General features: G+C 35.0%; 1 protein-coding gene across 1 annotated transcript in view; it reads left to right on the plus strand.

Moving 5' to 3' along the window:
• The window catches only part of Gabra1 (gamma-aminobutyric acid type A receptor subunit alpha1), a 50,903-nt gene that overhangs the window by 11,652 nt on the left and 24,651 nt on the right, over window positions 1-14,600 (plus strand). Inside the window, exons 3-4 of the mRNA XM_050138733.1 lie at window positions 5,493-5,560; window positions 12,179-12,399. Coding sequence (XP_049994690.1) covers window positions 5,493-5,560; window positions 12,179-12,399 — 289 coding nt within the window. The remainder of the gene's footprint in view (window positions 1-5,492; window positions 5,561-12,178; window positions 12,400-14,600) is intronic.

Here is a 14,600-nt window from a genome sequence, read left to right on the forward strand (position 1 = left end):
CATTTTCATCTAGCATGTGGCTAATGTCCATTAAACAAGCTGTTCTTATGAGTATTGTTAAAATGTTGCCTACAACTCTCCCCTCTCCCTTTTTTTCTTATAGTCTCTTTCTTTTATACTCCACTGTTCACACAGTATCAGCTATTTTCTGGAGGTTCAAGTAACAATGTTACTTCTGTACCCAAAGGCTTTCCATGGCATTAGCAGAAAGGTCAGCTGCTTTCTGCCACCCACAGGGGCCCTCCACTACAGTCCCACTTATTTCAAAGCACATTTCATCCTGTGATCATTAGCATTACCAGGCTCTAGACATGGCAGTCTTCTCCTTCTGTCTCCTATATAGCCATCTACATACCTACCTGTCTAACTAGATTCTACCTATCAAATCTTGGTTGAATATGCTTTCATTTATAGAGTGAAGAGATGTGCTGCAAGATGGAAATATTAATCACTTTTGTCCACAGTTTTCTTACTATTATAAAGAATTATGTCTAGCTAGCACACTGAATATGAGAAATATGCTAAATTCACACATATAACAAATGCTTCTTTGCCCCTACAATCTTATTTTAAAAAATCACTTCAACGATGGTCCATCTATTATTTCTTCATTCATAACATGAAAAGGGGTAGATTTAAAAAAATGCAAGGATGGTTCATACACTCACATAGCTTTTACTAGAAGAAAATCAGAGTTAAAAGCTGAGCACTTCATCTCTCAGTCCAATGCATGGTCTACTTACTTTGCTATAGTCCTATTTTCTTTTATGCCTCTGGTACTAATCATCCATTGGAAATATCTCTTCTGAACTGCTATTATTTCAATGCTTTTAATTGTGTCTCAATATTGTAGGAAAGTCTAGGTCAAAGAGATTTGTTGTCTGGCAGTTGAAAGGTGATGTACTACTGGTATCTGTTTAAATACAGCACGGAAAGGTGGGCTTGTTTAAGGACTGACTTTACAATATAAATTTCTTACTTTGGTTTATAATTATATTCTCCAAAACTGTAGTAACAATCATCACTGTGATCCCATTTTATATGAAGTATCCATGTATTTTGCCTTGAATCATGAATATGTGCAGGCATCTACACTTAGAGAATCCATTGAATTTCAGTTACCTTGGCTATGAAACTGTGAAGAAAACAACCTGGGGGAAATTATTTGAAAATTTAAATCTTTGAACAGTTCTTCCATTCAAATTCTTTTAACTGATCTGTATTTTTGAGCCAATTCCATCGCTATGTAGGGGATTTGGCCATATTTGGTTTTTGCTAGGTTATAGGTATTTTTATCTAAGTTTCTTTTAAGGCTCATGATTCCTCTAATATGCTCTCAAGTAGAAGACATTAAAACATAAAATGTCATGTTTTCTTCAGGCCTTTTGTCATGTGATCTCTAGAAAAATACTGGGCATCATCCAAGTATGCTTAATGACATGTGAGTGCCATATCAAATCATTGAATTCTGGTATTAGAGCATATAATTCCATTTTAATTTTTCTTGATTTAGATAGATAATACCTGATAGATAAATGATAGTTGATGAGATAGATGATAGATAGGTGATAGATTGATTAATATATGGTATATATTATCCCATTTATCTATCTATCTATCTATCTATCTATCTATCTAAAATAGATGATAGACAAATAGGTAAGTAGATAGATAGATAGATAGATAGATAGATAGATAGATAGATAGATAGATAGATAGATAGATAGATGGATGTTAAATGGGAATCTCATTAAGGAAGACCTGGAAGGAAAATATTTTCCAAACACACAAGCAAAATAAGATTCATTAGCAGTATTTCAAGATCTCAACAAGAGCACTGAGAAATGATAATATTTCCACTTCCCCTTGGTCCTGAGCCTATACAAGTCTTAATGTCAAGTCATTATTTATTAGTCAAACACAGTGAGATAGTCTTACCAAAGAGCTTTGCTAAGATTCATTTGTAGAAATGTTTTCTCTTAAGACTCTGTGCTTGGGATTATTAGGAAGAGTGACTGACAGAATTCTCACGATATTCCTGATACCCATGACAGGTCTGTTTTGGCCAAGAACTTTACTCTGAATTTATGCTGGACGACAAGAAGTATGGTATAATGAAAGCCACAGAAATGAATGAAACAATTATTTAAATATTGGCATTTTATATTTTAATATCTTTTGAGATTTGTAAACTTCTTAACAATAGATCTGAGCTCAAAACTTCATGTGTAATTTTGGCCTAAAACTCAGCATGAAACCATTGTATGGTTTTGAAAGTATTCCTAAAGATCTTTGGAAAACAAACAGGTCAATAAAGCTGATTCTATTTACTTGAAACATAGTGTCTTAGAGTCATTAAGAAAGAAAAAAAAAACAAAGAAAGTATTCATTCTCCTGTTGTAATTGCTCTATGCTGCTCAGGAACCGAGTGGCAGGCTGTTTCACTTGACTATGCTTCTTCCCTCTTCTCTGACATCAACCATTCTTCACATCCAGTAGTTACTTGTTTCTGCTCTCCTTCATAAGCATGATTCTGGTTTGCAACTTCTGCTTCCCTCCCCTCTCCCCCCCTTCCCTCCCCTTCCATTCAATTCTTTTCCCCTTCTCTTTTTTCCCCTTTATCTATCTCTCTTCTCTCTTTTCCATTTGGAGGTTAAAAGAAAATGACAGAGATTACCAGTCAGAAACTCTTTACGGATACATATATGATTAGAGAATACAGTGAGGAAGTCATTTCAAACTCCTATGATGCAGGGACTTGAGGTCAGATTTTATGTTTTGGAATATAAAGTGCATACTAGCAAATCTTATAGGCAAGTGGCTGTTATAAAATAAAGTATCTGAAGGTTATGAACTGATATTATGAGTATGTTGCAGGCCAAGGATGAATAAAAGATAATAAAAGTTTTAAAACTTTTAGAATTTAAAAATTTTAGAATGTAGTGATAGTCATTCATGTAAATTGTTTCCCGTTTTTATCTAATCTTTACCTGGCACAGGCAAATTATGCATGGTTATAGATGTACCTAAACTTAACTATATTTCATGTTTTACTCATTTGGCACAATAATCTTTATAAATAAGATTTTACTTTAAAAATTGTTGATTATATAACTGGCCATCTATTAACCTTCAATCTTAAAACAACAGAGAAAAAATAGTACCTATATTCTGTAAATTTTCATTTCACTTCTTCAGACCACTTCATCATAAATGATGATGCAAATCACTTGATACTAAAAAAAAATGTTAGTCCAATTTCCTTAAACTAGTTACCTTGTGGAAATTCCATAACAGAAACTTCGTTTTCTTCATATACAAGAAACAGACAGTAGTGACATAGATTTGTAAGATAGTGCCCCAGGTTGGCAAATTATGCCAAAGCGTAGACGAATTAGTTAGCATTTCCTAAACGAACATGCATCTCAAGGATGAAAGTAAAATGGAAAAGCAGAAAGAACTTTGACACTGCAGGCCACTCAGTTACATAAGATAATTACTATAGATCATATATTTAATAGTCACTATGCAATAAGATTTGAACCTTTGAAATAATAAAAGGTCAACTGAATGAATTAAAAACAATACCCAATAGGAATATCGATCATATGATGAATAATTATTAGAAAACAAATAAGTTTCAAATTTTTTCTATTGCACAGTTTCAGTAGGATTTAACAGCACAAAAATGGATAATAAATAATAAAACACAATTTTTCCAACTTTTATACTTGGTAGGAAATAATTTAGACTGCAAATTTTCCTAAGGCTCTAATATCTACTATCTTTTTTTTCACCTCTGCAGAATAAGATATGTATATTTTATTGTATCAAATGAAATCTAAGTGTGAGATATCGAAGAGAAGAATTAAAAGAGACACCACATAATATAAGCTTTAGTTTTTATAAATATATGGTATTGATTTTCCTTTTGTGATTTTTCATTGAAGAATGGTTACAACATTACTATAAAATGTTACTAACTGAAGGAACCCTAAGTTCAACAGAATAAACATGCATGAAAATATCATAGTGAAATCATTATATAATTAAGTTTTTGTTATTATAGCAAATAATGAGATGTTTTAAAATAAAAAAAAAACATAGTTAAAAATATATGGAGAAAAAGTCTGTGATACAGGCATAGGTACATGTGAGGGTGGATATTAGAAGATGCAGAGCCAAAGATGTAAGAGGAAAATGGGTAACACAGCCAAGGCCCATTGCTGGGCATTTACTTTTCTTCAGCTACAGCTTGTTAGAAGTGAGATCTACATCCACAATTCTATGATATATTTTGTTACAAGCTACGAAAAATTTAAAACTGCTTAAAGGCTAAACCAACGATCCTTCTCAGATGAAGAAACCTATTGGTTGTTTTAAAATCAAGGAAATATTTGCTCAGACAAGAAAAAGTGAAATGATGGTCTCAGACTCTATTTCCTCCTCTGCTTGGTTTTGTTGATTGAGATGAACCTCATGGTAATGAATTTTTCCTGAAGTCTTGAGTACCCACAAGTGAATTGCTGAAGGAGACAGGCTAGGCTAGCACTTGATCCTCCGAAGACTTTACTGCTGCAGCAGTAGGGTGATGTTCTCAATGTCCAGTGACAGCATTAGAAATGAAAGCATGTGTTAGGAGCTCTTACGAGACTGGGTTGTCATTTCTCAGAGCGCAACTGAAAATTATTTAACACTCTTTCCCATTTTGACCCCTAAACAAATCGTTTCCTTTCAGCCAGCGATCTGTTCTTGTTTCTTGGTTGGCAACTGTATTTCTTTGAAAATATCTCTGCTGAGTTGTCACAAAACTGCAGCAAATATGGTTCATCAGTTTCTGTATAGGCATTCAGAGTCCACTCTAATAAAAATTACATTCAATGTGGGAGAAATAAAAGCATACTATATTAACTTTTTCCATGCCACAATATGTTCTCCTCATCATCAAAACTAAAAATGCTTCCATTACTTGTCATGGTTTACCCAGGGAGTAGTTTGGATAATTCAGGTATGATTTAGTAACAGAAAGCAATCATTTATGAAGCATACACTTGAGGCAAGAGTCCATAAAGCCTGCTAAACACTCCTCTATTGCTCCCAAGGGTAGACAATGCACCTGGGAGATCTGTCTAACTATGTAAAAATATTTAACCTTCAGGCATATGGCTGTACTAACATTTTGCTTAATAAAATGTGAAGTGGTTCCAAACCACTTAGACAAAGTGTATCATTCTTAAAGAGTCGTGAAGAAGCAGCTGAGATCTCCTGAAAGTCAGCCTCCCAAGGTGGCATATTTAGGATCATTACCTCATTGAAAGTACTAACTGTGAAATTTCATGTGTAAGCAGTCAATTACCTGAACCACATAGTGGACAAGTTTTAGAAATGGCTAATCAAAACCAATGAATTTCCCATTTGGGTGTGAGCATATGAGTTAGCTCTAATAGCGGCTGTTGATAGACACTCACTGGCACAATTTCCTGCTTCATCAGAACGTGTAACTGAGGTGAAGACTGACATCTTCGTCACCAGTTTTGGGCCAGTTTCGGACCATGATATGGTAAGTGACACTACACATTTGATTTTTTAGTTTTGTTTAGATTTTTAAAATTAAAATCTAATTACATCATTTCCCCTTCCTTGTCCTGTCTGAATTCCTTCTAAAAGACCCTCTTCCTCTTTTCTTTGATTGTTATTGCTATATATGTCTAACAATATAATACAGTGCTCAGGTCACATAGCGTTACGTGTGTGTGTGTGTGTGTGTGTGTGTGAGAGAGAGAGAGAGAGAGAGAGAGANAAGAGACTTTGGGGCTGAATGCCTGGTACTGGATAACTGCAGTGGTATATTATTTGTATTTCGATGACATATTCCTAGAGAAGACTAATTCTCCTCTTCTCAGTCTTCCTTAGTTGCCTTTAGTTCTTTGTCTTTTGGTAGAGCCCTGTGAGGTTTTCCCTCTTTCATGTAAGGAAGGCTGCTGGTGTTGTAGCTCAGGTCTTGTTCAGAGGCATTGTTGGATCCTGAGGGAAGCTTACTTACCTGACATTTTTAGTATTTTTTAAATTGATGTTTTAAAAAGAAGGTATAGACTATTTAAGAACTTACTTGAAAAGCCTTGTTTGGTTACAATTTTGTGTCTTTGTGTATATTATAACAAATACATGTGTATATACTGACAATATATATTTCATAACACACACACATGCACACACACACAATTGTTTCTGTATTTATTTGTCAACCATTATAGCATTCTCCCTTTCATTTCTAAAATGACTGTTGTGCTTAGCTTCTGAGCACAAGACTCAATGCGCCTCGTGCCTTTCACTTCAGTTGTGAGAACACGGTGATCCAGGGATGTCAAGTGTATAAATAAACACTGCTGTTCCAGAACAAGCAGCCATTTGTACCACCATGTTTGAATCCTTTTCGGCTATATATGGAGAATGAACATCAAAGTTGAGAGAATACTTGACTCTAATTAAAAGCAAAAAAATACTGAAAAGGAGAAATGCAGGACAGAGAAATGTTCGTTGTTGCAAAATGTACATCACATTATTTCGGAACTGTGTGTGTCTGACCTTTCTTTTTTATGGAAAAATCTTAGAAAATTTAAGAGTTCCATCAATATAACTGAAACATTGTAAAGATGTCATGAAATCATACCATTATGAATATTTCAAATATGTCTTATTATTTTAAGATGTCCTTTATTAGTTCTTAATGTTTTGGATTTCTTAGTACCTCAGGGAGAAATCAAATAAAAGTTAAAGATTTTTCCTGGTTTAAAAGGAAACTCAAATTATTTTTTCTTGTATTCCATATTATACATACTTAATCTTGACATTCTCTTTCAGCCATTCAGAGGCTTCATCACCTTCATATACTGGCTGTGCTTGTCCTTGTTACTATAAGGTGATACAGTCTGTGAGTTCGCAAACCTGTCTCTAGGAGTAAATAAGGCTGCATTAAAGTCTCACCACCATCCAATTAAAGCACAATATAATACAATCGAATTCATATGATACAGAATATTCGGTATTCTGGGCAAAATTTTAAAAACCAAAGGCTCAAAATCTTTCAGATGTCTGTGTTACTATAGGTACCCATTCATGTAAGATTACAAATGACTTAAATCACACCCCCACCCCACCCCCATGCTCCCTTCAAGGGAATTTTCTCATTTCTAAACTCCTCTGAACTCTGTGTTTACACAGGGACCAAATTGAGAAAGAAAAGCTTGCCATTTATCGTTGAAACAATAGCAAACTAATTCCTCTTACTTGTATTTCAATCAAATTCCTTGACATAAAATTTAACACTGCTTTTAGTTGCATGCACAGTACTACTTGGTGAAATCATTTTTTTATTGCAAATCAATGTCTTACATTCTTAAAGTGGAATCAGAAGTTGCAAAGACAAACATGTCTTATTGACATCACAGTGTGAGTGCATCACTGGTTTAAAGGGAGTAATGGGTTACTAGTTGCTTATTGATAGAACTAGAAGCCCTGGCTGGGCAGTGGTGGTGGTGAATACCTTTAATCTTAGAAATTGGAGGAAGAGAAAGGTGGATCTCTGAGCTTGAGGACAGGCTGGTTTATAAGAGCTAGTCCTGGAAAAGCTCCAAAGCTTCAGTGAAACGCTGTCTCGAAAAACCAAAACAACAACAACAACAAAAATACAAACAAACTAAAAATCCAATTCTTGTGAAAAAAGTGAATTCTTGTGGGCCATTGTAAACGAAACTAAACCAAACCCTCTTCCTTGAGTTCTGAATATTTTGATAAGGAAGACAATGGAATAAAGGTCATGGAATTAGAATAATATATTGTTTATTTTTATATTTATTTTAAACTTATTTTTTTTACAATAATTCTGCCTTTGTCTCTTGCATCTGACAGAGTGCCTCATGTTGTTAAGGGACAACACTCAAAGGAAGCCAGAAGTGAAACATAAAATTCCTTTAATATATTTAGCAAACTTTAATTATTTTTCATTTTAAAAATCTATTTATATTTATTCTTCTAAGAATGTTATACATATATACAATGAGTTTTATCCTGTTTTTCCTCTACCTACCACCACAATCACCCAAGAGAATCTCCTTTCCAACTTAATGGATTCTTATTTTGAGCCCACTGTGTCCTATCTGTACTGCCAATATTTATGGTTTTAGGACCATCTACTAGAGCTTGGGAAACCAAGCAGGGACCACATTTCAAATGAAAACCTGACTCTCCCTTTTTTTAGCAGTCACCAGTTGCCAATAACTCATTGGTGATGGGTGGAGCTTCCTCCTCCATCCATGCTGGATGTTGAATGACTTGACTATGCTTTTGAGTTATTGATTCAATTTCACAGGAATTCAAGGGACTAATGACGCTGTAGTTTTGCCTTAAAATAAAGATACATTATAGGATGATTTTACTTGTCTGTAGCCCTATAGCAGTCACAATTGCATTTCACATATAAGTTTCAGAAAAAAAATTATAAAAGAGCTGAGTAACTGTGGAACATGCCTTTAATTCCAGAAGTTGGGAGGCATAGGCAGGCCAATCTCTGTGAATCTGAGATCAGCCTGGTCTACAGAGTGAGTTCCAAGACTGCTAAGGCTACACAGAGAAACCCTGTCTTCAAACAGCAACAACAAAACTCAAACATTCAAAAAGGAAAACAGAGGGTGTACAGAAGCTGATCTTTCTCATTGTCTATAATTTCTGAGACAGCATTCGAGTTGTTTTGTGATGATCTAATTAGGCTTTACAACTGAATTGCAAAGTGGGTCCTGGATCTTGTACCTCTTCTCTTGCTAAGAAAATTATTTAAATTATATTATGGGAGATTAAGTATAAAAAGGAGTTTTATTTAGAGGCAGTCAAATTTTAAAGACAGGATGATAAAGTTCCTTTTTACAAACAGGAATAGCTTTCTCTATATTTTAAGCAGGAACTAATAAAATATCTTATTAATAGTAACCATAGTTGAACTTGTCATTACTGAGTGTTTTCAAGGTCCTAATACATTCTAAATGTTATTTAAATGTTATTCTATCTACTCCCCATTTCAAACCTTTCAGCTCAAGAATATTCTTATCTGCATGCTCTAAGGAAAGAAAAGTGACCCACTAGCTAAGGGTACCAATTGAAACCTCAGCAGACTGTCCCTGAAGATTGCTTAGCTCCCAAGGCATCCAGATTCATCTAGAAAAAAAAATGAGGTCAACTCCTTAAGCTTATTTTAAAAACCATTAATTGGCCACAAGCAGCACACTCCCAGGGCACTAGGCTCTGACAGAAATATCCAGGCTGCACAATCCCACAGCCTTGCTTCCTGTGCTGCTTAAAATGTATCAAGTCAAGGCACACACAGATGTCAATAAATAGCATGAACCGGAACACTTCAATACGATATTTATTTAGGTACAAAGTGGATGTTTTGTCCCAGATCTTGAGAAATAAGATTCATATTCTCTGGGGACCTACTCTATAAACCAGACAAACTTGGGGAAGATTTTCTCTTGTAAGGTGGGAGCCTTAATTGTGAAACTTCAGTAACACCTTCAGGAAAACTTGGCATTTGTTCAGTCTCTTCTACTTAGTTCCATCTTTTGTAGTCTGCTTTTGTTTATCTTGGTTATGACAGCTTTTTTTTTTACCTTCTTCAAATTCCCATCACGTAACTTTTACTAAGTCACTTTTCCCAAATAGCCTTTTTCTTGATCCCAAGCTAAAAAAAAAATTCTAGCCTAAAAAATTGTGTTGATAATATTGGAAGGCAAATGATAAGTACTGATTTTATACCCATAGTCACTATCACTATGGATCTTCCCTAAATTTTGTTTCATCTTTCTGAAAGGGGAAACATGGTTCATATTGTTCCAAATGGCCAATCTTGATCTAACAAATTGGGGTCATGGGGGCTAGTTCGTGATGTGTAAGGGCATCCTAGAAGTTGCTTGGTGCTATCATTTCAATCATATAATCAGGTTTAGAAAACATAGGGCAGAGAGTGCTTCTGTTTAAAATTATGTGCGATATGATCACAATCAACTGCTTTTGTTTAGCTTTTATTTCTCCTCAAACAAAGAAAAGGAGGGAATATATTTTACCCTTAGTGTTGCTGTGTGTGTGTGTGTGTGTGTGTGTGTGTGTTATTTTTGAAGAATTGTCTCAAACAAAATTGGGAAAGGTGATTTCATTGTCCTCCTTTAGCACAGATAAATAAAGCTGAATGGAAAAATAATAAAAACACAAATGTTAGGACATGGACAATTTTGACATAATTTTTGGAGCCATTTCTCTTGGGCAATGGCTTGTTGAAAATTATTTTACATTTAACACTTACTATGCTTTCAAAAGCTAACCAAACCCAAACAAACAGAATCTTCCTTAGAGCTGGCAAATGAATTGTGCTATGATTCCTGAGAACATAATCTGTTTAGGTTTGCGTGGGATCTCGATTTACCTGTAGATATTCTCTGTAGTATGAACCAGTCTAAAGTTATTCCATTGTATTGAGAACAGTTGGCTGTAGCTAGATAAAGAAGAACAGAAAGGTCATTGGATATCATATCGACAAGGAGACATACGCACAAGACTATATATATTATGAGTGATGCGCACTGTTCTTCTGTAATATTGCCTCATCATCTAATGTACAATCCGTGTCCTCCATGAGTTCTTCCAATAAAACTCAAGTCTTAATAATTTCTCCCTTTGCTGAGTTTAATGGATGCTTAAAAGATGTTTGCAGCAAATAAGATCCTATCATGTATCCCAGTGATTTCCACCTGACACTCTGACACAGAAAAGCCAAACAACAAACATGGTATCTTGTCTGGCCTGTATCATTTTGCTCACTTCCTTATTTATAAGTCAGTCACCCCAATTAGCCATGGTGCATTAGAAGACATCCACTAATGATGTAACGTCATGGATCAGTGATGACTGAGCAATATCAAACCTCTGCCAGAAGGGCGAGCATACATTCAGACTTCACTTTGCATTGTTTAAATGCTAGGAAAGAGGCAGGTACTTAAAAACATGCACAGAATGCCTAGAGACAGAAATTATTTGTTTTGTATTCCTAAGGATGACATGCACAGGATTCAAAAGCAGCTGCTTTCAGAAGCATCAAGCTTCACAGGATTAGGAAAATGTGGCATAATGTTTTCTAGTTAGCCACCCCCCCTTTCTGGTTTTGAGTATGCTAAGATTAATGGAGATGTGGCAATCTTTATTTCGAACCATTGAGTCCTAAATTTAGTGCCAATGTAGCAAGTACTGCAAGGAACATGAACACTATCCTTTTCAATTTCAGGAGTAGGTAAGTCACATTGCTTGTTTTTAGATGAACAGATGTTCATCTCTGGGTAATGCCATAAGGAATGCTCTGCTTATTCAAATAAATAGACTCCCTCGCTGTGAATGACGATGAGGTTTGCACATCTTTCCTGTGATATGCACACACGCGTGATCACTAACACCCACACACCTCCTCTCTTTGCATTCTTCTCTCTCACCCCTCTCTATGGGGAAAGAAGTTTGAATTACTTGTGAAATTTGACTAACTTATTCCAAATTTTAATAGTTTTTTTCACTATATAGTAGAATTGGGGAGCTACATACACTATTTACTATTTTTGCAAAAAAGAAAAAAAAAACAAGAAGTCATTTCCTTAGCCAAAGGATTTTTACATCTATATCAACACCATGATTGGCTTGATTCTGATGATGAGGTTTGCAGGGAACACAAAGGAACTATAAATATTATGTTTTCTTCTTACTGCTGAAATCCATTAATTTAAATATTCTCCTTTACATACAACCTACAAGTATGCGTTTATATTTCAAAGTGCAATTTATCAATTTTATTTTACTATTGGTGACAAAGGTAATTTATGCTGTACTTTCAGGTATCTAAGGAGAAAATTGAGAACATTTTTCCCATAAATTTTCAGACGTGTATATGTATGCAATACATATATCCATATATTAAAATTTTTTTTGCAAAAGTCTGCACTAATTCCTCTAACACTAACATGTAAGTGCCACTCCACATTTGCTTCTGAGAATGTCACCTCAGCCACACTGAGTTTCCAAAATCGTATTTGTAAGTTATTTTTATGGGAAAACGTAAGACTGAACTCTGCTCTTTCCCAAAATTATCCAGGAATATACAATAGATGTGTTTTTTCGTCAAAGCTGGAAGGACGAAAGATTAAAATTCAAAGGGCCCATGACAGTTCTTCGGTTAAACAACCTCATGGCCAGTAAAATCTGGACTCCAGATACGTTTTTCCACAATGGCAAGAAGTCTGTGGCCCACAACATGACCATGCCTAACAAACTCTTGCGCATCACGGAGGACGGCACGCTGTTGTACACCATGAGGTAAGGACGGCTGAGGTTCCTGCGGGAAAACGTCTGTATTTCCTGTTCTGCTCCAAGAAGTAAATCCTCAGGGTGCTGATTGGTGCTTGGCTTTTGGGTTTTCTGTACTTTTTAAGCATTAAATTTGTTCTGCTAAGCAATCATAATGCTCTGAAATATCATGCATGCCTGCAATGTTAAATAAAATGTAAATGAAGTCTAGATTAAGTAATACAACGTTGCAGAGGCTGTATTTGCTTTAATTCAACATGAGGACCTTTTAGTCCCTGTTATGAAATTCATATCTCCCTGCATTGTGATAAGATCTAGGTGAAATCTCTAGAGGCTGTCTAATGGTAGATATCCAAAACCATTTCTGCAAAAATAGAAGACAAAATTAAAAGTATGACTGTATAAAGTTCTTTTAAAAATTCACATGGAATTATGTATGTGAAGAAATACATAATTTCTCAAATAGTATCCTTAGCTAGGGATAGTTAATTTGGCTTAACGTGAAGACTGTGTGTGTACATATGTGGGTATGCTATAAAAAATTTTCCTCCTTTGAAACTGACTGAAAAGCATGTCATAAGTACACAGCATCTTAGAGATAAAATGAAGGAAGCATGAATCACAAAAACAAAATTATTAAATAATTTTTATAGAAAGACAGTTTTATATATTAACTTACAAATTTTGAATGGTCTATGATTTGTTCTTTGATTTTTTTTTAATGAAAAACATTTTTTTAATTGAAAGTTGGTTGCTCGGTATGACTATTGATTGGAATGGTAAGTGTTTCCTACGTTTGGTTATTTTTTTAGCTAAAATTTGGCCTCACTGCCTTCTGTCCCTAAGTCATGGTATACTTGCCCAACCATTTCTTTACACTGAGATAGCCAATATAACACTGTCTGCCTCCGATTTCATCTAGAAATTGCACAAATAATTGAGAACAAAGGTTTCCTTTTCATATAAAATTCTGAACTTTCATATAAAACACCTGAGATAACAAGATGAGCACTACCACTTCTAACCCGTGTTTTCTTTTACTGCTTTTTTTTAAACTAAACACAAAATCACGTTAGCAGGGCTGCGTAATCCATCTCAAATATCTAATTGTCCAAAGCCTTCTGAAGAAGTTACCAAGAGCTTCCCTCTCCAAAATTCATAATAAAAATGCTTTCATTGGAATATGTGTATTTCACATGGTAGACATGAATTTGCAATTTATTTCACACCTGCAATCCCTCTTGACATCCTATCCTTATGAACTTTCCACTCTGGTCAAGTATTTCTGTGTCCCCGGGTGAGCTATAATTTCGTGTGTGCTACTTCATAACATCCCTCTCATTTCAAACTGCATGCTTGTTTGTAAGCTGCTGCAACTTCATCTATGCTAATCACAGTAGTATCAAAACTGGAGACATCTCCTTGTATGGAGCGAAGGGGAAAGAATTCCCGGCTACCACAATCTCAGCACCTGTTTCAAATTAAGGTATTTAAAAATGATTTTTTAATAATGAAGCAAATTAGCAGAAGACACTAGCTGGTGGTGTTGTTTGCTTGCTTTGTTTTATTTTGTTTTCTTCCTGGAAACATCTTTAGGACAATTATAACTTGAGGTTTTGTCTGTGTTGAATTGAAAGGTGAAAAAAAAGAAAAGCCTTTTTTTTTTTAAATTCAAAAACATAGAAGTAATTTGTTCACATTCCACCAGGGAAAGTGGCTGACTGAAGGAACGAGGGAGAGTTACTGAAGCACCAATATAGAAATTCATGCCACGTTCTGAGTTTGTGGTTTTGTTTTGAGGTGATGATACAGGAAAAGATCAGGAAAATGGGCATTGTGTATAATATGTTTCTTCATCTGATCCCAAAGAGGCATCCAATGACTGACTGACTGCATACTGTGGCCCAGAAGTCAGCTCTCAGGGAAAGCTTCATGCTGCCATCTTTATGGGGCTTATCCCCTTAGAAAAGGAGGAGGAGGAGAACAGGAAAAGGAGGAACAGGAAGAAAAAGTCTCAGCTGTGTTGTCTGTGTTTAATATAGGATTAGAATGATGGTTTGACTTTACAAGATGTTGCCAGAATATGCATGTTTTCATAAACAATTACTTAGATGAAAAAAGATAGAAAAATTAGTTTAAAAACCTCTTTAGGAATTGAATCAATCTAGTCAAAACACAATAGGATTTAAGAATATGGGGAAAATAACAAC

This window comes from Alexandromys fortis, unplaced genomic scaffold, assembly GCF_014885135.2.
Source record: "Alexandromys fortis isolate MF-2015 unplaced genomic scaffold, M_Fortis_MF-2015_v1.1 scaffold_11, whole genome shotgun sequence".
Lineage (NCBI taxonomy): Eukaryota > Metazoa > Chordata > Mammalia > Rodentia > Cricetidae > Alexandromys > Alexandromys fortis.